The sequence below is a fragment of the Antrostomus carolinensis genome, unplaced genomic scaffold, assembly GCF_000700745.2.
Source record: "Antrostomus carolinensis isolate BGI_N321 unplaced genomic scaffold, ASM70074v2 scaffold44278, whole genome shotgun sequence".
NCBI lineage: Eukaryota > Metazoa > Chordata > Aves > Caprimulgiformes > Caprimulgidae > Antrostomus > Antrostomus carolinensis.
Window position 1 is genome coordinate 5,747 of NW_010331708.1, and position 25,388 is coordinate 31,134.

At 36.7% G+C, this 25,388-nt stretch overlaps 1 protein-coding gene across 1 annotated transcript; it reads left to right on the forward strand.

Moving 5' to 3' along the window:
- LOC104518966 (Y+L amino acid transporter 2) lies at positions 1-24,448 on the forward strand. The gene is made up of 9 exons (XM_010173284.1): positions 1-567; positions 4,293-4,418; positions 6,197-6,341; positions 8,840-8,963; positions 19,812-19,915; positions 20,986-21,082; positions 21,336-21,485; positions 22,257-22,440; positions 24,269-24,448. Exons 1-9 carry the CDS (start codon positions 36-38, stop codon positions 24,361-24,363), a joined length of 1,557 nt encoding a protein of 518 aa, XP_010171586.1. The 5' UTR covers positions 1-35; the 3' UTR covers positions 24,364-24,448.
- The last annotated feature ends 940 nt before the right edge of the window (positions 24,449-25,388 follow it).

Genomic DNA, 25,388 nt, shown 5'->3' on the forward strand with positions numbered 1-25,388 from the left:
ATTTGGAGTCGTGGAGAATTCACAGTCTTTCCACAATGGGAGAAAGGACAGATTGTACGAAGTCACATAGTTCACTGGCTGAATACAGCCCCGTCAGTAAATCAGACAGGACAGATCCAAGTGACAGCTGTGAAATGCAGGATGGAAACCAAAATACAATGCAACTGAAGAAAGAAATATCTTTGGTAAATGGGATAAGCCTCATAGTAGGCAATATGATTGGTTCAGGTATCTTTGTCTCTCCCAAAGGAGTTCTCATCTACAGCAAATCTTATGGATTGTCTCTAATAATCTGGGCAATCGGAGGGATTTTTTCAGTCTTTGGAGCACTCTGCTATGCTGAACTTGGAACCACTATTACGAAGTCAGGAGCCAGCTATGCATATATCTTGGAGTCTTTTGGGAGCTTCATCGCTTTTATTCGTTTGTGGACCTCACTCCTCATTGTTGAACCAACTAGTCAGGCAATTATTGCCATCACCTTTGCTAACTACATAGTTCAACCTTTCTTCCCTTCTTGTGATCCTCCGTATTTGGCTTGCCGTCTCATTGCAGCTGCTTGTGAATGTAAGTATTTCTTGAGATTTACACTATGGTAATTTTTTATCCAGGGTTAAGCTTTTATGAAAACAAATCCTACCAAGTCTAAGAGTTGTTGCATACTGAATCTGCAATGGTTTGAGTTACAGTGGGGGAAAAGAACAATTTCCAGCACACGAATAACTTGCAGGTATTTGGTCAGTGAATTATGACTTTCTCACAAGGTATTTAACTCTTCCAAGTTTACATACATGGGAAAAATGCAGGAAAAAGTTTGTTTTCCTTCAGAGAGGTATATTAAATCAAACCACAAGATGCTTTTGGTGTGGTCTAAGAGTTGTTGCAGTACAGCTCTAATACTATGAATTCTGCTGCAATTTATTTTACAATAGCCTCTCAATGTAGACATGCTAAAGTAATTACTCTGGTAGGGTTTCCAAAGATCATTCATTCAAAGTGATTCTTTATGCTCACAATTAACAGTAACATCAAAAAGTTGTACCTGTTGTAAGGCTTTTTTTTGAAAAACAGAAATTTTGCATGCACGTAAAACACTGAAATGTTTGTAATCAGATAGTTAGCTCTGTTAGTCAATATCAACAACTGTCCACATGCTTCAGATCAGGACTGTTCTGCTGTATCAAAAGAATAAAACTGGATGATTGTACTGTGTGTGTCTTAATTTTAGGTATTTCCTGTTATAAGTGTTTATATATGTATTTTACATTTCCAGCAAACAGTAGAAAATGTATTTCAGGAAGTCTATATGGCAGTCTTCTGTCATCTACTGATCATCCTCGCTGTGTGCTGTGGAGTCTGCCATCCCTGTTGACCTGATGCTTTTATCATAAAGTTAATACAGAACTTGGGCTTTTTTACTACCAAAAATATGCTACAGGGAGGAACCTGGCTGGTTCCTTTTTGAGGCAACAGAGAGTCTGTTGAAATAGCTCTAATGTTCCTTATTACAGTTGTCTGTGTAGGACTAGAAGAGGGGAAAGACAGCAGCACTGTGTGCTTCAGATGTTTGACATCTATAACTAGTTGTGAACATTATAGCTTCCCCTGCCATTTTTGTAAGTTAATTTGTTACTGTTGGGAAAGCACTAATGTGCTGGTGCAGGTCCAAGTAGTGGGAAAAATAATCACAAACTTCTTCCAAAAAAATCTGCCAGCTACACAGTTCTGTTTCCTCTGTCTCCCTTCTCGCTTCCAAATGTGTGTCCATACTTTGTAGTGACAACTTCAGGATTAAAATGAAGGACCTGTAATGTCATGTTCACATTCCTTAGACAGACACTGTCCCAAGGTATCCTGGCACAGATTCAGGAGTGTGGGGAAATCTGCTCTTCCATTTAAGGTATCTCACATCTGAGGGGACTTTTAGCCCTTCCAAAAAGCAGTTTATGAAAAAGCAAGAAATGAAGACCAAGTGATTCAATTAAAATTATTCTAAAGTAGATGTAGAAAGACAATGTGATGTCCTCTACGCTTGCTGCTAAGGGAGGGGATTTAGCATCTTTTTCTTTAGTGGAGACATGTGACAGCAGGATCACTCTCAAGTAGGTGGAACAACTCACTGTAAGGGTCCATTTTAGGGTTTAAATGCTTGTTCTGCCCTGCTCCAGGTGTGGATGCTGAGACTCTCACCCCTGCTCTGCAACTTCATGTAGCTGATCCTGTTAAAGCCAACACTTGTCTCTGGCCTGGCAGGGCTGATGTTGTGTGTCAGATCCTTAGCTCTGGATATGATTAATACATTATTAATGAAGTTGCTTGGAGTGGAAGTCTGAACATTGTTTAGGTGTAGATGATACGTAAGAATGGATGGGTTTGTTGTGGGGTTTCTTTTTCTTTCTTTTTTCTTTTTTAACTGTAATAATATTGTAATAATCACCATACTAGATCTAGTGCAAGGTCAGTCTTAGTGTTATACAGCATTACTTTGTCGATTGTTTTGGCAATGAGGTGGCATCTAGTGCTACAGAACCAAACTTGACAGTTCTCAGGAACTTTTAAGTAGCTCAATGTTAATTAAGTTGAAGAAAACATGAGAGAGAATAATTTTAGTAAAAGACAGAGGGATGTGGCTTATTCAGATTCTTGATTATATTTCCTTTTTTTTTTTTTTAAGATACCAGAGGCAGAGTGGCATTGCATCCGAACTAGAGACCAAGCCCTATCTCACTAAAATAAGGAGTTAATAATAATTACTTCCAATGAAAGCTGCTTTTAAAAAAAAAAAAAAAAAATGGCTGAAATAAACCCTGTGAGCAAATACCCCGTAGATAATAGCGAGCATTAATAGTGAAGAGCAGAGACCAAGCAGAGTTGTTTTTGTTCCTGAGGGCTCTTTGGGAGCTGCAGCAATCCTGACTTTTGAAATTTGATACAACTGTTTTTTTCCCCTCATCTTGCCAAGCTCAGTGGAATCTCGTTCAGCTATTCCACTTGGCCAGGCTGCCTAGTATACTAGTGCTGGGCTTTTGAGATCGTTACCTTGCTTTTGTTATCTTTTAAAAACTATTACTTTTCTCTTTGGTAACTGTGCTAAGTTCATTTTTATCTTAATAGTATCACATTATTCTTGAATATGAAGAATTTATCACATCTTTTAATTTTTATATTTAAAACACACAGAAAAATAAGATTGTTTGGTGATAAAAAGTAATAAAGTGGTTATATTCTACTGTCCTAGCTAGAGGAAAAAAGAGATTTGGGGAAAATATTTGAGCTTCTGCCTTGTAATCAGTAATGTAATGATAATCTGCATAAGGAAAATGTGCACTGAATTAATATGTTGTTCAATAAAGAATATTGAAGATACTGAATCCTATTCAATATTCAGCATTTGAGCTCAGGCAGAAGTTGTCTGGCTCTCCACTTGAGGAAAAAGTAATAAATGCAAAAAAGCAAAATGTTGAGAGCCATGAGAACAATGTATTTCAACAATAGCTTGAAAAGTGCTTATTGGGGAAGTTAATCATATGAGTAAGTTTAGTCAGCCACTGTTACTAAAATACTTGTGAAATCTGAAAGTCTTGCTTCCAAGTTCCATTGCAATCTTGTGAAATAGGTCTGATACTGATTTATTTCGGGATAGAGGGAGGAGTATATTCAGAATTCTCATTACTTAGTACCAGTTCTTTAAAATCCAGATTAATGTTGCATTAGTTGTAAACATATGTCATTTGGTCAGGTCTGTTCTAACCTGACTTAGTAATACATTTTAATACAACTAGAAAAGAGTATTGAATCTCCTGACCATATTCAGTGTTGCAAATACTACATGGATGTTGAACTCGTCCTCAGACTGACAAGGAAGGGGAAAAAACTTTTCATGCACTATTTTAATATTTGCCTAAAGGAATATCTGGATAATCTTTCATTTATTAGAAGAATATTGATACATTGAAATGAATTATGTAATGGTTTCTTTAGCTTCAGGATAGTTGCAGAGTGCAGCTGATGAGGGATAACATTAGGAAAATGGGCATGTAATCAGAAGGGGAAGGTCTTTCCATCTTTTGAAACTGTGTTTAGAACATCTGTTTCCTACTGTTTTGTTTAAACCAGTGTCTTTTCAGTACCAGGATTATTTTGCTTAGTTTAACCTAAGTATTTGTATAACAGGTAAGTGTATTTTTAGATTGTAATCTAAAATCTTTGAAAAATTAATTCAACTGAATACTGTTAAAATAGTCTTTTAATTTTTCTTTTTTTCTTTTTTCTTTTTTTTTTCCCTCCCCTAGGTCTTCTAACATTTATAAATTGTGCCTATGTTAAATGGGGAACACGGGTGCAGGATATATTTACTTATGCTAAAGTCACTGCTCTTATTGTCATCATCATAACTGGACTTGTTAAAATATGCCAGGGTAAGCTTATAAAATTAAAGCAAAGGTTCGTATTTATCAGTTAAACTGAGTAAATGGTCTGAAGACTGTAAAATGCCTCTGTATGTGTTATCAAATGCCTCAGTATAAGCATAATACAGCCACTCTGGAAACACCAATGCCAGTGTTAGGCATTATAATGATATTATATTATGAGAAGCTAACCAATCTCAGTTGACTTTGAACTGGGTAAAAGAAGGTAACTGATTGCTCACCAATGTTGTGCAATTTACAGCCTGCAGTACAGAATCATAAAGGAAATGAAAACAGCAAAATACAGAGATAGCAAAATACAAAAGGAGCAGAGAAAGCCCTAAATTTCTGTAAGGAACATGAGATCAACTTAATTTTTTTTTACAGATTAAATTTTGTGCACATCTGAAAGTGACTGAGTTTAAAGTAAAAATAGATTTGTAAGAACATGTAAGTAGATTTGTGAAACAGCAGCTCTTTTTTTTGCTCAGATCCTGAGTTCTGTTACAGCTGCTGAGAATTAGAAAGTTGTTGTGGTTTTGGATTTTTTTTCCAAATTTTTGTGTGTTGGACATTGTGCCTTCACGTTAGAGGAATTCTGAATTTAGGTTTGTTCTGGTACCTTCCTTTGGGGAGAATTTATTGGTGTGTTAGCTTAAAAAAAAATTTACCCTGCTTTCAAAGCTGCTGTAAAAGTCATTCCCTGTCAGTTTGTGTCCTTTGCTCTAAGCAGTTATTGTTGAAAGTCCATGAGCAAGGTGATTATTGTGAATGGGAACAAGAATATGGATATGTGAGCAGCATGCTGGAGTGTTTAAGCATCTGCCCATCCCTTGTTTTGGAGATACTAAGCTTGTTCACTGCTGACTTCCTTGGCATTGTCTCCCTTCTGTGTTTCTAACTCAGCAGTGACTCTGCCTGTATCTGTGCCAACAGCAATGTCTGATTAGGATAAAGTAGAGAAAGAAGTGAAGATATTTTAGAGGTCTCAAATATTTGCTTGGCCAGTTTTGATAAAGTCTACACATTTCAGGATGTTACAGGGCACGTTTTGGAGTTACATAGTTACTCACCTTTCTGTATCTGGTGTATTTGTGTGTGTGTCTTCATATGTAGAATAGTCTGAATATATAAAACTGCCATTGATAAACTTGTCTTGACTTGCTTAAAGTCAAAAGATGGCAGAGATTCTCACAAATACTGGTGCAAAAAACATACACTTTTTCTCTTAGCTTATGAAAACTTTATCTCAAGTAACAATAATATTTTATGTTCTGTTAATTGTTATCAATTTCCTATTTTTTTAGTAGCTAAAACTTAAACATCCATTTAGGCTGAGGTTTCTTTTGTTATAGTTATCTAAAATTAACTGTAATGTTTGTTTTCTGCATAGGCTCAATGACTGAAAATTTAAAAGGATATAGAAGAATAGAGTGGATTATTTTATAAATATATATATTATTAAAAATACCCTTAGCCTGAGTGCTGTCATGGGCAATTGTTTGTAGCTTAGTCTGAATTTAATGTTCCTGAACTTTTTGTGCCATTGTGGACAAACTAGGTGTTTAATTGTAGAACAGTATCACCCACAGAGCAGAATTTTTAGTAGTTTAAATGCCATGCTTATTCTCTTGGCTGAAGCACAGAGCAGAATTGCAAAAAGGGCTTAATAAACAGCTCTGAAGGAATTAGGGTTTCTGAGGGGTTTTTTTGTATTTGATTGAAAAAAAAAAATTACTTGCTGTATTTTATTATCCTGTACTTCACTGCATCTCTTCCACACACAGGACATTCATCACACTTTGAGAATTCTTTTGAGGGATCCTCTTTTGATATTGGAGACATTTCCCTCGCACTCTATTCTGCCTTGTTCTCTTACTCTGGTTGGGATACACTCAATTTTGTAACAGAAGAGATCAAAAACCCAGAAAGGTAAACAATTTGAGCTTTCTAAACCTGGATAGTTCCCAAGTTGCTTGTTTAGTGGCTGTATTTTCTGATGAGTTCTGAGCTTATACAGAAACAAGTAGAACTGCTCTGTACTTAGATGGTAAGGCTGTAAACAGCCACTAGCAAAGATATACTAGTTTTAAACTCCATTAAAAAAGAAAAAAGAAAAAAACAAGTAAGAATAGTGAAGCTTAGACATTTGCAGGATGCTGTATTCAGTGCTTGATAAACTTTCATTTGAAGATGTCTCTGCTGTTTATTAGAATAGGTATTAATATTGCAGTGAAAGTTATATAAGTGTAGTCTGTGCTGTGTTTATCTGTGCAATAATTATGATTTTATATTTAAGAATGTTATCTTTTGCATGAATTTATGCTCTAAAAGTGTGACTGACTAATCTTGTTGAGTTGTGAGTCTGTAAGCGGACGCCTTTATGTTAAAAATAGAATCCCATTTGATAATTTTTACTTCCTATTATAAGCAACAGCTCAGATTTCTAGGACTGAAAGATAAAGAATGGCAGAGATTTATTTATTTTTCAGTTCTCCCAGCTGATTTTTGACTTTTGCGGTTTGTTCTATTACCCCTGAATTCTAATTCATTTATTTAACCTGCAAAGTTATCTATTAAAAAGATAAAATAGCAGATAAGTATTTTAACTCTAAAAATAGCTTTTTTTAGTCAGACTGAATTTCAGGTTGATGGTTTCTCCTTAAATTGTCTTGCAAAGATTTGTTACATGAATTCAGAAGAGATGTATGTTTTGTGTTTGCATCAAGCATTTAGTCCTTCAGTTGTTGGGGGATTTTTTTTCTGCTGAAAGAGCTCCCCTTTTGAGTGCTGTTGCAATGCCTTTTCATCTTTTAAAGTAAGTGTATTGTTCTATGTTATCAGTTGGATAATTCCTATATTAGATGTATTGTTTTGAAAAATAATTTTTCTCACAGGATATTCAGCTGATGAAAATTTCTTTAGATTCATTTGCTATTTATAGGCATCAGTGCCTAACACAAGCTTCATTCTTGGTAACAGTTGTAGCTGATAAAATGAACTTCAAACTTTATCTTTCTGCACTGATGATTCTTGGGAATAATGAGATGTGCCAGACTTCTATAAAATTACTCCAAGAATTACATATTTTTCATATTCACTTGATTCATAGTGCCCTCGTGGTTGTCCAGTCAGAAGCTGCAATCCACAAGTTAAATTTGAAATAGTCCCTTGGCTTCAATCTTGGGTGATGCAAAGTCCTTAAAATGCCATTTCACCTTTTTGTTACATTATGTAACATTTATGAATTAATTTCTAAGTGGTTCTCTAATTCTATTTTTTCTCTACCCTGAGTTTCACAGGTCCCTTGTTTTGAGTGTTCAACCTGGAAGCAGAGTCAGAACTCCCAGTTAATAATTTACTGATTTATATGGGCAGGGTGTGGTGTGTGTTTGTTTTTCTGCTTCCACAGCATCAGACAGACCCAGCTGGAGTTCTTGGCCTCAGGAAATTTTTGAGGAAACTTCCAAAGTGCATTTTTCTGCTTTGTTGCGTTCTTGTTGTTTTTTTGTTGTTACTGAAAACCAAGTTGATGGCAAATGCTCATCCATGTCACCGTGCTGTGTCTGGTTTCAAACTGTAACACTCTCAGTTCTGCTTTCCCTTTTGAGACATTTTAATATCCCTGCAAGCTTTGTGGAAAAGGTGAGGCTGCGGAAAACCAAAGCCTAAAATTAAAAGATTGCTTCTGCTTCTGCTCAGCAGAGTTTCTCCCTGTGGAGCTGCAGACTCAGGGCTGTGAGTTTATCTCAGCTTTAAATTAAAGCTTATCTGTTTACATCTAGAGGTTTACTCTGGAGTTTTTTTGTATCACTTTCCAGGCATGTGTTTGCTAGTAAGATACCCCACATCCCAAGGTTCACGGCTGTGCAGCAGTTTTGTATCTGCCCGCTGCATCTCTCTTTTCTGCAGTTAGCCAGCCCAGTTTGTTTGTTCTCTGCAGTGATGAGTGCAGATGAGAAGAGGAGGGGTTTGGTTTGGTTTAGTGCATCCACCTGCATGAGTTCTAGAAGTAGGTGCTAGAAGAACAGCAGCATTCCCCAGGGAGAATGGGTGCAGTGACTCACAGCTCTGCCCCTTTGGGCTCTAGTTGTGGTAATTAACAGGGACAGCAGGAAAGAATTTAAAGCATGTAAATATTACTGCTCTGGAAACCCTGAAGTTAAAGTACTTGAAAAGCAGTTGCATAATATCCCTTTTTACACATAATTTAGGTTTTAAGTTACTGCAAAAAAATTTTTTTCCAGTATTCTATATTAGAATTTCTAGTTTTAAAAGAAACCAAACTCTTCCAGAGACAACTATTTTGAAATCTTTATTCTGTCTTCATACTTTTTATCTCTGTGATGCAAATAAATATGTTTATTCTGTTATTAATGGATTTTTTTTTTTTCCTGGGTTGTGGGTTTTGGCTTTTTTTTGTCTTACAGGAACCTGCCACTGGCTATTGCAGTGTCTATGCCAATTGTGACTGTTATCTATATTATGACCAATATAGCTTACTATACAGTGCTGGATGTCAAAGCCGTTCTTTCTAGTGATGCTGTGGCAGTGGTAAGTTGCCCATGTGCTATTTTGCTCTATTATTCGCTTTTCACCATTTAGGGATGCATTTCCTTTTGAGGAACAAACCAGGAAAAATCCCTAGTTTATTATAGTACTTCACTGAATACAGGGGGACATAACAACTCATCGTGAACAGTTTAATCATAAATAGAAAAGTAGGTAATAAAATCACATATAATAATAATAATATATTATCAGATTTATTAAAACAAGCACAGATGCATCTTGGCAATGTATTTTGCAAAGATGCTAATTAGCCTTGTCATTAGTACATAATTGTCTTCTCTGTTCCTTCATGCTGCAGTATTTAGAAAGCTGGAGCGATACGCTGAAGTGTTGCCCTGAGCTATGTTCCATTAAGCTAATAATTGGGGCAGTGCATTTCTGTAAATGGATGTGTTGCAGCTCAGCTATGACAAAGTTCAACTTTGTATCTCTTTTTAATAACATAAATCACTGTCTTCCCAACATTGTATTAATTCCCACGGCTTTTAGTATTTTGAAATTAATTATTTTTGTATATGGATGGAAGCTTGAATCCAGTTCAAATATATAAGCTTCTTAAAGTAAAAGCTGGTCAAAACATGTTTTATACTTAAAGCTAATCATTAAACAAAAGTGAAAGCTTTTTTTTTTTTCTCTGTAGCTAGTGAATTAATTGGATATTTCTGGTTACTGTATCCTTTAGGCTTGAGACTTGGAAAATTTAATCTTCTTTTTGGTTATTTAAATTGGAGGAAAAGAAATAGCTTTCTTCCATTTTGGATTCCCAGTTGGCTTCTAAAACTTAAATAGTTAGACAATGGACAGAGAGTTTTAAATACATCAAAATACATCAAAATGAAGGAAGTATTCACTCGGTTCCCACAGAGGATTAGGATGACTAAAAACTGGCTTAGCAAATCAGCAGACTCGTTTCAAGTATTTAGGCAGATGGTTCTGCAAAGGCCCTTTACTTTCTTTCAAACTTTGAGAAATTCCTCCATTTAACATGAGCTTTCAAAATAGTTTTTGGTAAATGTGGGCTGTAACTTGTTATTTCAAATGTAATTATGCAGATGTTTATTTCAGAATGTATTGAAAGTAAATAAACTTTAATTCTTTACCTCGTTTTAGCTGGAATATGCAAATACAAAATTGTCATAAAATGTATTGTAAAAAATTTGGTAAAACATTTCAGAATGAAACAAAGCAAGACAAGGACAGAAAATATTTAATTCAAAATATAAATATAAAATCTTGAAGAATACTTATTTTTGTTGTAGGCTGTGGTACCCCATATAAAGTACCTTCCAGTGACTCACAATGGAATTTTTAATTCTTGTCTAGAATTAATTAATCCAGACAAAACTAAAAGCCAATACACAGTCCACTGTCTGTCCTGACTTCTGTAAAGCAATACACTATTGTTTTTTTTCTAACAAAGACATGGAAAATACATTCCTTTGACAGCAATGAAATTCTCCCATCCAGCCTATCCCCTCTATTCTGTGCCTACTCTACTGCTCCTGGCCTTTGTCATCACAGAGGTTTATACAGCCATTTGGGGAATGGGATCAGGAAAACGGATCCACCCTGGGAGACTGGGGGACGATTCACTGAGCCTGTCCAGTCTGTGTTGCTGTCCACAGCAAGTGGTAGCACTGCAGCAGCAATGGGTGGCCAGGGAAAGCAGGGACAGTGGACACCTGAACCTTACTACACATTTGAAACTCGGGCCTACCTAAACTTTTATGATTTTTATATACACTCCAGTTAGTTGTTCTTTGACATTGTTCTTGACCAAAAGTGAGTATATATTTATGTGTGTGTGAGTGTATACATTTATGTATGTAGACATGCTGTGTAAGTTTACATGAAATTCTAATACTCAGAACTGGACAGATCAGGTCTTCCTCTCTACTATAGGATGCATCTGGACATGGAGGAGAAAAAAGGAAGACTTAAGAATGATATAAGGTCCTTAGTCAATCTGATTGCATGCAGAGATATTGGGCAACCAGGATAAGAATGAAAAAATATGTTTATGATTTCCCAAATTATTAGGGGATTTACTTCTTGGGCTAGTTTTAATGGAACTTAAGTGAATGAATGACTTTGGAATTCTAGAGCTGTGCTTTTTCACTAGATCTCAGGATTGCCAAATACTTGCACTTAAAAGTTTAACTAATGTTCTATCTAAAGGCATTTTTGCTGAGGTGTCTCATCAGCTGGCAAACAATGGTCTTCTAATTGCCACTACTTATCTCTTTTAGAATGAGAAGGTGAAAGTGCAGCTGAAGTTTAATACTTAACACATGACTCATTAAAGATTCCCTTTCATTGCTGATGTGAATTTAATTGCCTAGTTCTATGAAACTAACTTTAAGCTTGATCTACTAATACATTAGCAAGTAGTGTGGACCTCTGAAATGATGTCTGTTGAGTGGAACAGTTGACACTGAGGTCCTGACATGCTCACTATACGTACTTCAGGTGTATTTTACTTTGGACTACTTCTAATGATGTCCTGTGGACTGAATGCTTATGTGTGGTTGGATTGCAGTAGGGGGGTGCAGTGAGGATGCTCTTGAAGTGCACCTCCCAATTTAGCCTGTTCTAAAAGGGAAGCTCCCTTTAGCTCTGATGCCAAACAGTGTGAACCAAAAAGCAGTAAGTGGCAATAATTGGGAGAGTTGCTTCAAAAGTGCACTTGGGTCCAAATTGAAACACTCATAATGCACCTGTAGTTTTCTAGTGAATAGAGGGGGGAAAAAAAAGAGCTGATGACTCTAATGGTCTGTATTTGAAAATCCTCCTGTAGTACAGAAATTTAAAAATTGTCATAGTGAAATTTATCTGGGTGGTGGAAGAGAATTTCATCCTCAGTGGAATCTTTAAGAAGACTTAGGGCATTGTGGTTGGTGGATGAATGAAGAAAGGAGATGAGAATTAAGCCAATCCAAAAACTAATCTGATGAAAATGAGCCACTTTGATCTGCTCACATATTCTACATGTGATACATGATCCAGATTGCTGTAGTTTCCTTATTTCCTCGTGTAGTTGTAGGATGAAGATTACAAGAATGATTTTTTAAAGAAACATGGGAGTAATATTGCTGCATTTTAGAGCCTTTTGTATAGTAAAGCAGCACTTTCATCTTTCCTTGTTATTATTTTGGGAAGGAATGGAGTAGCTTTCTGCTGCTCATTTCACTCAAGAGGCTTTGAGCTGGAAAGGGGAGGAGAAAGCTATTTCCAGTTTCTAAATGATGAAGTAAAAGAAATACTAGTAATAGTGTATGTTTGTACATCACCTTGTAGACAGTTTTTCTCGGTGGCCGGGAGATGAAGGAAGTCTTACCAAGGGATAATATGGAACAAAATGATAAAATGTCCTTCTTTTACTTCAGTATTAGCTTTGCTGTGGTATAGTACTAGTGTTGGAGTTAAGCTCTTTTTTATTGAAGTAATTTAAGTAATACAACGAGCTTAGAAGTTCTGCAAATGCTCTACAGATGGTTGCTGATCAGGTAAAAGTCACTTTCTTTTTCAAAGATTCCTATCTGAGTTTCACAGTTTACTTCTGTTTTACCTCCTTATGCAAACCATCACAACCCTTACTGTTAAGTTGTATGTGTATGAAGCGGTTACTCTGTAGCACAAACACACTTTAAATAAATAAATAAAAGCAGAAATTTTATCTCACCTTTCCCTCTCACTGAACAATTTTATTTTATTTTATTTTATTTTCATCTGAGAGAGCCATTGTATTTTTTGTTTGTGAAGAGGGCCACTGACTCCACAAGCACATTTTGGGCTGCTTCATCTTCTAACAGGAAAGAACTTACTGGCTGCCAGTGCGTAGCTTGTTACCTGCTTCCTGTGTTTGGTCATGTCTGGGGTTTTTTGGTTGAGTTCATACAATAGGTGACATTTGGCAGCTTACTTCTTTTACTTGGAAAAGCTAAAAATGATTCCTGGTTGAAGCAAACAGTTGGTTGTCCTGTGTAGCTGTCTGTCATCTTTCCTGGAGCTGTACAGCTTTGTCAGTAGATTGGGGATGAAGATGACTACTTCAGTGGCATCTTTGAATACCATCTTGCGAGTCCAGCATCGATCAATCCACTTGACCCCGGCGTACTCGTATTCTAGAGCAGACTTGCTGTACTTCGACATGCTCTCTCCCTCGATGACCCAGGAATGTGGGAGGCTGTGTGTTTTAGTTGTTCTATTCTTCCTTGGTGTATAGTTTAACAAATGAGTCTCTTTCTTCTAACTGAATTCAGTCAGAAATTCTTAAGTTCCTGTTAGACCTTTTGGGTATTACTTCTCTTTCTTCATTTGGCCAGTCACTGGCTTCTTTTCTGAAGAGGAAAATGTGCTTGTCTTTGGCTGACAGTGTCACGTCCCCCTTCTTTACTTGCACTGGCACCTCCCAGTAAGGTTCCTTTGGATGAAATGCACGTTCTGCACCTTATAATGGAAGAACTCTTCATTAGGGACATGCAGTTGCTTTTTGAAGAGAGATGCTTACTAAGTCATTTGCCTTCTTTCTGGGAGCTTGCTGAAATTCATTGTCAATGTAGCACTCCTGTTGACAGTTATGTAGAAGTTCTCTGGCAAGCTGAAAAGTTGAGGCAGAACTTGAGAATGCTACATAATATTTTCAATATGAAAAAGGTAAGGGACTTTGGAAAACACTGAACCCTTATTCTATAGCTAGGTATTAAAAATCCTAAGAACAGGATAAACACCTGAGAAGATTTAGATCAAGTATCTTCAGTACCTCCATGAAGACATAAATGAAATGTTTTACTGTTGGAGCTGGCATGTGTAATCTTAATGTGGGTCATGAAGAAGAGATGTGTTACATGCAGTATCCATGCAATATATTAATGCAGTAGAGTAGTGCTGGTTTCTCTTACCATAAGATTGTATTGAGTGACCTAAAGATGAAGAGATAATTTCATGCTGGACCTTGCACTACACTATTACCTTTTTCTCCAAGAAAAGGTGTTGCCAGTGATACAAGGAGAGGATTATTTCTGTTTGAGTAGAATCAATCAACAGAATGGTGGTTGAAAAAAGAATTACCGGAAACTTGAGAATGTAAATTGCTTTCTTTTGCACCTTTACAATTTTCTGACTCTCTTTTCAGCTGATGTGGACTCTATTTCCTTTCTTTAATATATGTAATGTTAGATCAAATTTGGTCAAACTGAACAGATGTCATATAGTGTCTTGACAAATGTAATCTATGGCAGTGGAAGAAAACTTCATCTGCTCAGTGGTTTTTTTGCATGTGTGGCTTCCTGATTGCCATAAATCAGAGTTTCTTTGTTTCCTTTAGGAAGTAGCTCTTTAAAGACCCAAGAAGCTAAAAACTGAGAAAACAGGCTGTAGTTCTGACTGCCAAATCTTCTTGTAACGTGGGAATGTATTTATACTCTGCCCCGGAGAAAAGTGAAAGCAGTATTAATTGCAATTGCACGATACTAGTCAGATTGCTCATATTTATTGATCTCCTTATTGCTCTATATGACTTTCAGGGTAAGAATGTTATAGAACTGAGCCTGGTAAAGCTCTCCTGTACAATGGGATCTTGAAATGAGCTACATACAGAGGCTCTGTAGATGCCTTTTAAGCCTTCCTAATAGAAACACCTCATAATCTTTGGGTGTAGCTTGGTGTTAAGTTTCTTATTCATGTTAGATTACATTCTCTCTTCATTTATCCATCTGATCAATACAGTTTAGTGCTTTGCCAGCCAAGCATGTGCTCACATCTCCATATGCTCTTTGTGAAGTCCGACGTTTTTGCTGTGCCTCTAAGCGCACTTGTGTGCAGCTAAGTGTGATGAAGAGTTCTCATCTTGTGATTTGTAACATGAATGTGGGTCTTTCTAATAGTCTGTGTGCCTGAATTACTGGGTGTGGGGCAGTATCCTGTATATTTTGTTGTGGCAGCTCTTTATATGGGGCAATTCCCACTGCTTTTAGTTCCACCTGTTTGTATAGAACTGCTGTTTGGACCTTTAAAGGGACAAAAAAGTGTTCTTGCAAACCATTCACAAGTTACCAGCTGATGATCATGAGATCAAACTAACCCAAGATAAAAACAAAATGTCATTAAATCAGTCATTCACGTCCTGAAACAAAGCTGTAATTCAGTTTTTGACTGTTCTTCTGGGAGTAATGTAACATTTTAGTCATGACCAAATTGAGGGCAGTTCAGCTGAGAAGCATATGGTTGGAAGCTTCTTCCGTCATTATTATTCCCTTTTGGTGGTCTGGGAAAGAAAAAAAAAAGGAACTAAGGGGAACAATTCCAGGTGCATGTCTTCCTACATTGTGCATGTATATATGCATTTATCTTACATATTCAGTGGATGGGAGGGAATAAAAGGACTTTTATCTGTAATTGCAAGTGCTATATCAGCCACTGAATTCTCTTACTGTTTCCTAGCTGGTAGAAGCAGTTCCAGTTCAAGTCTGGACTACAGGACTTGTCAGACTATAGCAGAGATGACAATTTAATCTCTTAATCCTTCTTGCTCTTTAGACTTTCTCAGAAGAAACCTGAGAAGAAATCCATCCCCATCCATAGTGGTGGCTTTCTCCTGTTATGGTGGACTAAATGCTTCTGCTATAGCTGCCTCCAGGTAGGCTCCTCTGTCATCCTCCGCATACCCTTGCGAATGCTCCATTCTTCCCCTGTTGCCAGCTCATTTGTTTTAATAAATGCACTTCACTACTCCCAGAAGTAGTGGTAGTTCAAGTGGAATCGGTCAGGTGCTCAGTTTAGAGCCCAGGTCTGGCTCATTTGTGGAGGATCCGTGATTGTACAATTGCGGTTTTAGCAGAAAGCAGCCACTAACTCTTCTCTCCCCCCCTTTTTTTATTTTTTGATCTTGGTACAGTGCACGTCGTGTATGTGCTTGATAACTTGATTGCTTTTTTGTACTTTTCTCTGCTGTTCTTTCTTAAGCAAAATAACCCTCTGACATATGCACACAGTTGAATGCTTATTGTGGCCACTTTTACTTACACTTCAGTAACACTTTCTGCAAGAAACACTGTAGAGATCTTTGGTTTGTCATTTTTCACAAGAGAATATAGCTCATCTTTGGGGAGGATGTTTCTTGGCATCTGTTAAAATAGGAGTGTTGAAGGATTTATGAATGTGTACTCTGAAGTTTTAAAGTATATTTATTGTCTGAGTAGTAATACATGAGCTTGGCTGATTTTTATGTTAGAAATGCGGGTGAAACCCTGTCAGAAGACACCTTTTTAAAGGCAGGTGGGTCTCTACTTGTCATGTTAAACTAGTTAATGTCACTAGAAAGTTTAGCCGAACTTCAGGTATCTTTCAGCTTTGTTTTGCTGAAAGATCATTTTGCAGGCAGATCTACTTGGCAAACCAAGATGAACTTTTTAGATCATTCTCAATTAAAATGTTCTTTTGCCTTACATCATTTAGGGAAAAGTTAAGCTCTTGAAGTTAATGCTCCACCCTTTGCTCTCTCAGGAATCCAAACTACAACATTAGAAAGTACGTTGGAAAGGACAGTGTTCGGTAAAGGATTATTCAGTAGGTTATTCTCTCTTTTGAAGAGTCTGACTTGTACAGATCTAGGGAAATGAATTATTTAGACTTTGAGCTGGATCAGTGGTTGTTTTATATCATATAGGTTGCATCCAGAATACATTGAATCTAGAACATCTTGATTTGTGTATAATTTGTGGCAGTGATACCATAGCTTTGCCTTAACTCATTGTGGTTTTTACTGCTCGTATGAGTGATTGCTGTTTTCCAGGATATGTGAAACAATATTAGCATATCTTAGAAAGATGGGATATATGTTATGGGATAGAAACAGCCTTTGAGTTATTCCCACATCTGCCACTCCACACTGACCCATTACTAGATGTTTCAAAAGGAAATGGGAAATGCTTGCAAAGAACAAATGCCAACCTGCTTTTCAGGGGAAAAAAGTTTCTCCAAATGACATATTAGCTAATTTGCATCCCGCAAACATACGGGATATGCAAAATATATAAAACATTCATACGTTTTATCTTTCTTCTTTAACTTTAGCTGTTAATATTACTTATCTAAATGCTTATTCTTTAGGCAACCTTACTAAACATCTTAATTCTCTAACATCTTGTTGAGTGAGTTCTGTACCTTAGCTTTGTATATATAAAAGAAAAAAAATCCTCTAGCAGTTTTAAGTTTGGTGTCTGGTAATTTCACTTGCTGTTTGTCTTCAGAAATCAGCAGTCCAGGTTTAAATCATCCTTTAAAAAAATTACAACAACTGCTTATTAGATTTTTCATCTTGTCCTCGTTCTTACTTGTTTTGGAGAAGTTGTCTTAATTGATTCACTGGATCATTATAAATTACATTCTGCTTTGGGAGAGCAGGTTTCTCAGAGCTGTATTTAGATCCAATGAGGATCTGAGAGAAGCACTGTGTGTTCTAGTAATTATTTATTCTTGAGCAGCAGAAATAATCTTTTATATACAGTGATGTAAATTATTAGTTGCTTGTTCAGTTTCAATTGACTGCAAATGAGTAATCCATGGTATACAGAACACATTTCTTATGGCATGGTCTTTTGCTAAACTGATTTCAGCATGAAATAGAATTCATCCATGGATTAGGGTATTTTTTATACTTTTCTCATGTTAACTTTTATAATTTCTGTGGGAATCTGTGTGTGTTTTTTACCAGCCCTTTGTTGAAGCTACTATTTGAGGGAAGCTATACTAATATGTATAAAATAAAAATGCTCAGGAAGAGAAGTGCTTTAGCAAAGAATCAGGGTGACTAACACAGCTGATGCACTGACTTTAAACCTTTTGGCAAGGTTCCCATTGAAGTGATTATATGCTTTTGCATTGTCCCTTAGCAGCAGGAAATCCTATCTGTCTTTGCTGAGACTCAACTAAATTACACAAAAGGATGGAATAAATTTTGCTTTTTAGTGTAGATGATGGTGTACAGCTAAGCAGAGTTGGATCCTGAACCTTAACCTGGATAACGTGCTGAACAAAGCACTTCATCAACCCAGACAAATAACAGGAGCCTTTAACCAGCCAAGCTTTGTTTTATGTTAGTAAATTTTTCTGCTTTTTATGGCTTAAAGATTGACATTATATGCAGAATTTTCCTCATGAAAATAAATTGCTCATTTCATGAAAAAAAAAAACAACTATTTTAAGTCATTTAGACTTTTTTGACCTACAAAAACATTCAGAAAACAGATCATAATGCACTGTTTTTGGTGATCTTGTTCTCAGAGTAATTAAATCAAAATGTGACCAGTGTTAAGTCCAGATAGCTTTATATGCTACAAACAAAGGCCAGTTCTGAATGTTTAACCTATTTGAACTGAACTTCTTAGCTCATAAATGTTATGGTGAGGACCAGTAAGTTTAAAGAGGAAGTCAAGGGGGAGGTTTTTCAAAATACTAAAATATTAAAAGCTGAAGAAAATTTTTGTAATAGAAAAGACAAACTTGCAGAAAGCTGAACTAGTATATATGCTTTTTATGTTTGAGGATCTTGAAACTGATAAAGCGAGAGCTATGAAAGTGATTTAGAGAAAGGTTCATAAAAAGGTTTTGATTACTGCGACCTGCTGAGGTGTAAAATGTTTTAATACCCACAAAATCTTTGGCGTTTGTTTGAATGCTACTTATACATGAGTATGTACCTTTCTGTGTCTATAAATAGTGATTTCATGCTGTCTAATGTAGATATGACCCTTTTGCTACCATGACTGTTATAGTTTGCTTCAGTGAAATAAATCATAGAAGTAATTTAGCTATCAGTGGGTAGAATTGGGATAGGAAGGCTTCCACCTACGTCAGCTGAACACAGCATGAGTGGATTTCTGCTTAACTCCAAACGTACTAATGTTCAGAGATGTACAATGCTCAGACCGAGATGGGATTTAGAATAGCTGTCAGTCTTCATGTATTAAATTTCTTGATTTTTTTTCAAACATTTTGTCTGATATTCTAAGTCTCTCTCCCTTTTTTCTCCATTCAGGAGGATGAACAGAATTGACCAGGACAGTATCTTGCAAATTATTACCCATTTTCATTATAGGTCCCGGATCACTGGCAATTGATGAATCTTACCACTTGCTGTGAAACTTTGATGCTCCTGGCTTCTTGGTTTCAGAGCTGTATGATGGAAGGTCACCACAGCTGGCCTGCAGTGTTGTCTAGCAACATTAACAAATGACTGCTAATAAGATACTTGCTGTGTCACTTGCCATGTTGTGAGAGTAGAGCCCAGGGGCCCTGCCGGTGGAGCTAAAGGGAAGGAAGAGGTTGCTTAGAAAATTGAAAAAAGAAGGAAAATAAAACAGATTCCTAGAATAGTGTCTGAAAACAGTAGGTGTGATGGTGGCTATGTTTATCATCTGCAATATGGTACTTCCCTTTTTGGATATGTAATAATATTTTTTGTCCTTTATTCTCGTAGTTATTATGTTACACTTGAGTTCTGTAGTTCAGTTAGATAATAAAATATATTAGGATTGGTGAGAAAATTCTAAAAAAAATGTTGTTTTCCTTTGTGAGCATTTTTTTTTTTTTTTTTTTTTTTTGTGAGCAGAAAATGTGAGTTCAGGTGCTTGGCTAAAGAAGTTTGTGCTTATTTAGAATCCATAAATAAATGAAAAAGCTGTGTGCTACTTTGTGCTGCATTATGGATGGTCCTTACTATATTACTGTTTTTCCATACAAGCTTATTACAAAAGCTTTGATGCCATGGTTTTATGTATACTTTTTTTTGCAGATATTTTCATGTTTCCTTTTTCTTTTCCCTTTCATTAGACATTTGCTGACCAGGTGTTTGGTATCTTCAGCTGGACAATTCCCATTGCTGTAGCCTTTTCTTGTTTTGGTGGACTTAATGCTTCAATTCTAGCATCATCAAGGTAGTGCACATGTCTTTCTGTTTGACAGATGTTCATAAGTATTTTCACATGCTACTGTTATGCTCTTCTATTATAGGAGTGGCAAAAATACTTTTGTAACTAAATCTATAATGAATAGGCACAATAAAATAACAGACCTAAATATTGAACTTCTGTGTTTATGTACATACACCCTTAACAGTGCCTTACTTCCCCAAAGTGTTCCTAGCTGTATGCAGAGTACAATTAAAGATCAAATGAATGTTGGCTGTGTGGTGAGTCATCAGGCTTTCTGGTTATTTGGATTGAGTTATCTTCCATTTTACTTGATACAATAATTCTAGCAAGTTCTTGTTTTCAAATGTATTTACTTAAAACTTTTACTGACTTTTAAAAATCTTAGTATCTTTAAGTTTTTTTCCAAGTGAAAAGTTTTAAAGGTTGCTACTGCTATTAAGCTGCAGGCAAAAAGCTTAAGATACAGTATAGAAGCTTTCCTCTTAGCACAGATTATGGATGTGACTAGTGAAAGTTTAATAGATTTATTCAGGCATTTTAACATCCTTCCTGTCTATTGAATGTACATGCAGTGCCTCTGTACTGAGTATGAATATGAACGTGATCTGATGAAGCAGTCAAAATAGAACAATTTGCAGTTGATAATAAAATTATGTGTGTTTGTTTTTTGAGCATGTCGTTGAGTGAGCTCTTTTTAGAGACCTGGTGATCTCTTCTGGTTGGAATTGAAAACTATTCTGCTATAATAAGCTAGAATGTTTTCAGCACTAGCTTTTAGAATTTTTAAAAAACAACAGAAACTTATTTCAGTTGCTCTAGATGTTTTCTATTTTACCTGTACGATTGTCTTCTAAAAATGAGTGTTAACAGCATGTTTCTAAAAGCTTATATATCTTTTGGTGGTTGTTGTACAGTACATCTTTACCAGAAGGGTTGAATCCATGTTCCAGTTTAAGGGATGGAAATTCAGTGGTGTACATAATTATTTTGGCTGGTATTGTTGTTTGATTTTCTGTAATATATTCTCTCTTACCTGTGGCCTCAACATCTGTTTTCTGATTTATGTTTTTCAGGCTATTTTTTGTAGGATCTCGAGAAGGTCACCTTCCTGATCTGTTGTCTATGATCCATGTAGGGAGGTTCACACCTGTGCCAGCACTGCTCTTCAATGTAAGTTGTTATAGCTTTTCTTTTCAGCTGTTGAGATGTGACTATATGAATTACTTAAAGGAAAACTTTAAAAAAATTACAAGAGAGAACTTCAGATTTACTATCATCGAGGTGATTTCTGAGAGTGATTTTTTTCAAGCATAAAATCATGCCAAACACCAAGGAGCATATGGTGTTACTTTAAGGCAAAATCAGCATGAACAGTAAGTTTCAAACTTCTGTTGTTCATCTCACTCTTGTTCTTTTCTGACAGTGTGCTATGACCCTTATTTACCTGGCTGTGGAAGATGTCTTCAAGCTTATTAATTACTTCAGTTTCAGTTACTGGTTTTTTGTTGGTCTGTCTATTGCTGGTCAATTATATCTGCGTTGGAAGGAACCAGATCGACCCAGGCCTCTTAAGGTAATATTTACTTACTACAGAATTGTTTAAAATCCCTGTCTTCCACATAATGTAAAAGTACTGTCTAAAATCTGGACCATACATGTTACGACTAAAGGTTAAAAATTCATCTGGAGATAAAACATGCCTTCCATTTTATATTGTACCATGAAAGCTAGCTTTCATGGAACTAGATGATCTTTAAGGTCCCTTCCAACCCAAACCATTCTATGATTCTATGATAAAACGTGGTTGTTGTAATAGTGTACTCTTGGATTGTATGTTAGTTCAATCAGTATCCCCTCTCTCTGTCAACTGGAGAATGTCTCAAGAGGTTAATATAGTAGTTAGCCTTTTTTTCTCGGATTAGAAATCTCTCATTAGGAATGCTTAATTAATTCTGTCAACGTGGACCACATTTAGGTGTTTCAGTTCAATATCTGATCCCTTTTACCTTCTCATACTTTAAGTTGATACTTTACACAAAAAAGTCATTCTTGTTTCCTGAGTTTTTGGATTTGTCTAAAAACACTTCATGCTGTTATACAGTTCCTTTCCACACAGCAGAGTTAGTGTACTTCATTACTTTTGCAATTTTTATAGCAGCAGTTCTATTCAAGAATAATTCTGCAATTTGCTTGTGGCTCCAACTAGCCAGATGTTTAAGAGGAAGAGCAGATAATTTCATAAAGTGGGGTTGAGAGGGAAAAGTCTGTAATTCTCACCAAAATGTTTGTAACTGTACACAATAAATATTTCGATAACATTCTGTTCTGTATTTTCTGTCTGCAGCTGAGTGTGGCTTTCCCAATAATATTCTGTATATGTACAGTATTTCTGGTGGTAGTGCCACTCTATAGCGACACGATAAATTCATTGATTGGAATTGCCATTGCTTTATCTGGAATTCCAGTCTTTTTCTTGGGTGTCTATTTACCTGCATCAAGGAGACCTCAGTTTATCAACAAGATTTTAGGTAAGTTTCTTTGTAGATGGAATTGTTGTTAGGAAAGAGGAAAATGAAATTAATCTCAGTTTGTTGATTAAAATGGTTGTGAGAAGACTTGTTGGTCAAGTTTAGTAAGTGAAGGAAAGGGGGGGGAAAAGCCTGCTGCTGCAAAGGCAGTAATTTATCACCTCCTACAAGCAGACCAATGCGCAGCCAGTCTCCAAGCAACAGCCACCCTGGAAGACATCCTCCCACGTGCACGCACTTCTCCCTCTACCCCAGGTTTTTATTGCCCAGCATGACATTATATGGCATGAAATATCCCTTTGCCTAGCTTGGGTCAGCTGTTCTGGCTAACTCCCCTCTGAACTTCCTGCCCATTCCCATCCTGCTGGTTGCAGGGAGGGCAGAGCGGGAGGTGAAAAAAAAAAAACTTGGTACTGTGCAAACACTGTTCAGTGATATCCAAAACATCCGTGTGTTACCCTGTTTGAGCCACAAATCCAAAACACAGCACCATGTGGGCTGCTATGAAGAATAACTGCATCCCAGCCAGACCCAGGAAAGGGGCATACTGATTTTATATATGTTTTTACACCCAGATTTTATTTACTGTATATTTAAAAGGCCATCCATGTTCTACAGGTTTTGTCCTCAGTTTTTATACATTTCTCTTTCTTAAGCAAGGCTGATGCCTGTAAAAGGGCTGGACGTTCTTGGTAATACCAGCTGTCTTGCTTTACTCAATCAATTGTTTGAAGACAGACAGATAGAGCCCTCTACTCTGCTCTCGTAAGGCCACACCTGGAATACTGCGTCCAGTTCTGGAGCCCCCATCACAAGAGAGACCTGGAGCAGCTAGAACAAGTCCAGAGGAGGCCACCAGGATGATCTGAGGGCTGGAGCACCTCTCCTATGAAGACAGGCTGAAGGAGTTGGGGCTGTTCAGCCTGGAGAAGAGAAGGCTCCAGGGAGATCTTATAGCAGCCTCCCAGTACCTGAAGGGGCTACAAGAAAGCTGGGGAGGGAGTTTTCGTAAGGGCAGTTAATGACAGAACAAGGGGAAATGGGTTTAAGCTGAAAGAGGGGAGGTTTAGATTAGATATTAGGAAGAAGTTCTTCACTGTGAGGGGGGTGAGACACTGGAACAGGTTGCCCAAGGAAGTTGTGGATGCCCCCTCCATGGAAGTGTTGAAGGCCAGGTTGGATGAGGCTTTGAGCAACCTGGTCTAGTGGAAGGTGTCCCTGCTGATGGCAGGGGGATTGAAACTAGATGATCTTTAAAGTCCCTTCCAACCCAAACCATTCTATGATTTTATGTCTGTCATGGGTGGAATTTGCCTTCTGATGAATTGCTGCAGTTGAATTAGGCATTTCTCTCCAGCAGTGCACTGTTGTCATTGTTACTATGTGAGAAAACCATGATGAGGGATGTGGAAAGGAAGGTTTATAATAGAATGCAACAGGATGTGGTGCTGCAGCAGCTAGTGAAGATGTAAATACTCAATAATCACGTCATGTTCCTGTGTGCTATTTGAAGTTCTTGTTTTATTTTTTTAATTAAACCAATTTTACAATCTTAATTATAGAGAAAAAAGATTTTACTTAAGTTACTTGGCAGGGTGCCTAAGAAAAATACTCTAGGATATCAACAGAACAGTTTTAAACATTATCTGTTTAAAAATTGAGTGGAAGACACTTTTTGTATTAACTTTTATCATTTGTTTGCCTTAAGAGAAGTGAGGAAGCATTCTTGACAACTAACTTTCATTAGTCAGATGCATGTTGTGTAATTAGAGTTGAGATAGGACATAGGTGACTATTCTTCTAATTTGTCTCCCAATTTCCTATGCAGGTGGAGTCACACAAAACATGCAGCTGCTCTGTTACTGTGTTTTAACAGAGATGGACACAAATGAAGGAAAGAAGTTAGAAATCAAATCCAACTAAAATTTCAAAGCCATTACAAGAAACAGGAGGGAGGATAAAGCGATTATGACAACAAAAGGGAAGAGATGGAACTGGAAAAAATGGGAAAACTGTTTCCAGTGGTCTTTCAGAAACGCAGAAAATGTACTGACTTGCAGATGGATTCCCACATAAATCGTGCCCTCGCCTCACTCTCCCGTATTTTCAGGGCATGTTTTCATTGGATAATGATTACCTACTTGTTTCATGCAGACAGACTATGAGTCAATACTGTTCCTTCTTCAGAATTGGTATTAAAATGATAAGAGCTAATGGATCAAATTAGATTTCTGCAGAAGCAGGCGCTGAAGTAATGCATTTTTAAGTTAGCCTGAAAACCACTTTGACTCAAAAGACCAAAAGTCATTTCCAGCTTAATTCTGATGGATGTTTGCATGAAGTGATTTGCTGTGCTATCTCGGTTCTTATCCCAGAAGACAACTGGTCACAACAAACTACCTAATTTGTCATTATTAGCAGAAAAATGAATAAAGTTGTGCTACATTATTTAAAGACTGAACCAACCTTTCTCCCCTACAGATAAGTATTTTATTCCCTACGCTGTGTGGAAATGTGGTATCTGACTGGGGCAGGGATTTAATCAACAAAGCATTTTGGCACTAAAGATTTAATTAACGTTTGATTATTCTTTCCTGTTAGCTTATTAGTACTTGGTCAACTTCCGACAGGCTTTATGAAACTTCCAAAATTAAAATGTTCACTTTGAACCTTGCCAGCATTTGTTTCTGAACTGTTTCAGTGAACACACATTAGCAGTGTTGCCTCAGCAGTCAGAAAATTCCCTTTCTAAATTTCAGTGCTGTTCATGATAAAATGACCATCCAGAATCTCACAGAACAAACTACTTTCTTTTTTTTCTTCTATAGCAGAAGTTCTGCTGTGGCAGCAACTGTATCTTGAAAGCTAAATAGCAGGGAGGGTAAATACGAATAAAAACAGAAATAAAAAGTAGTATTGCAATACCGAGTGATGCTAATTAGTAGTAT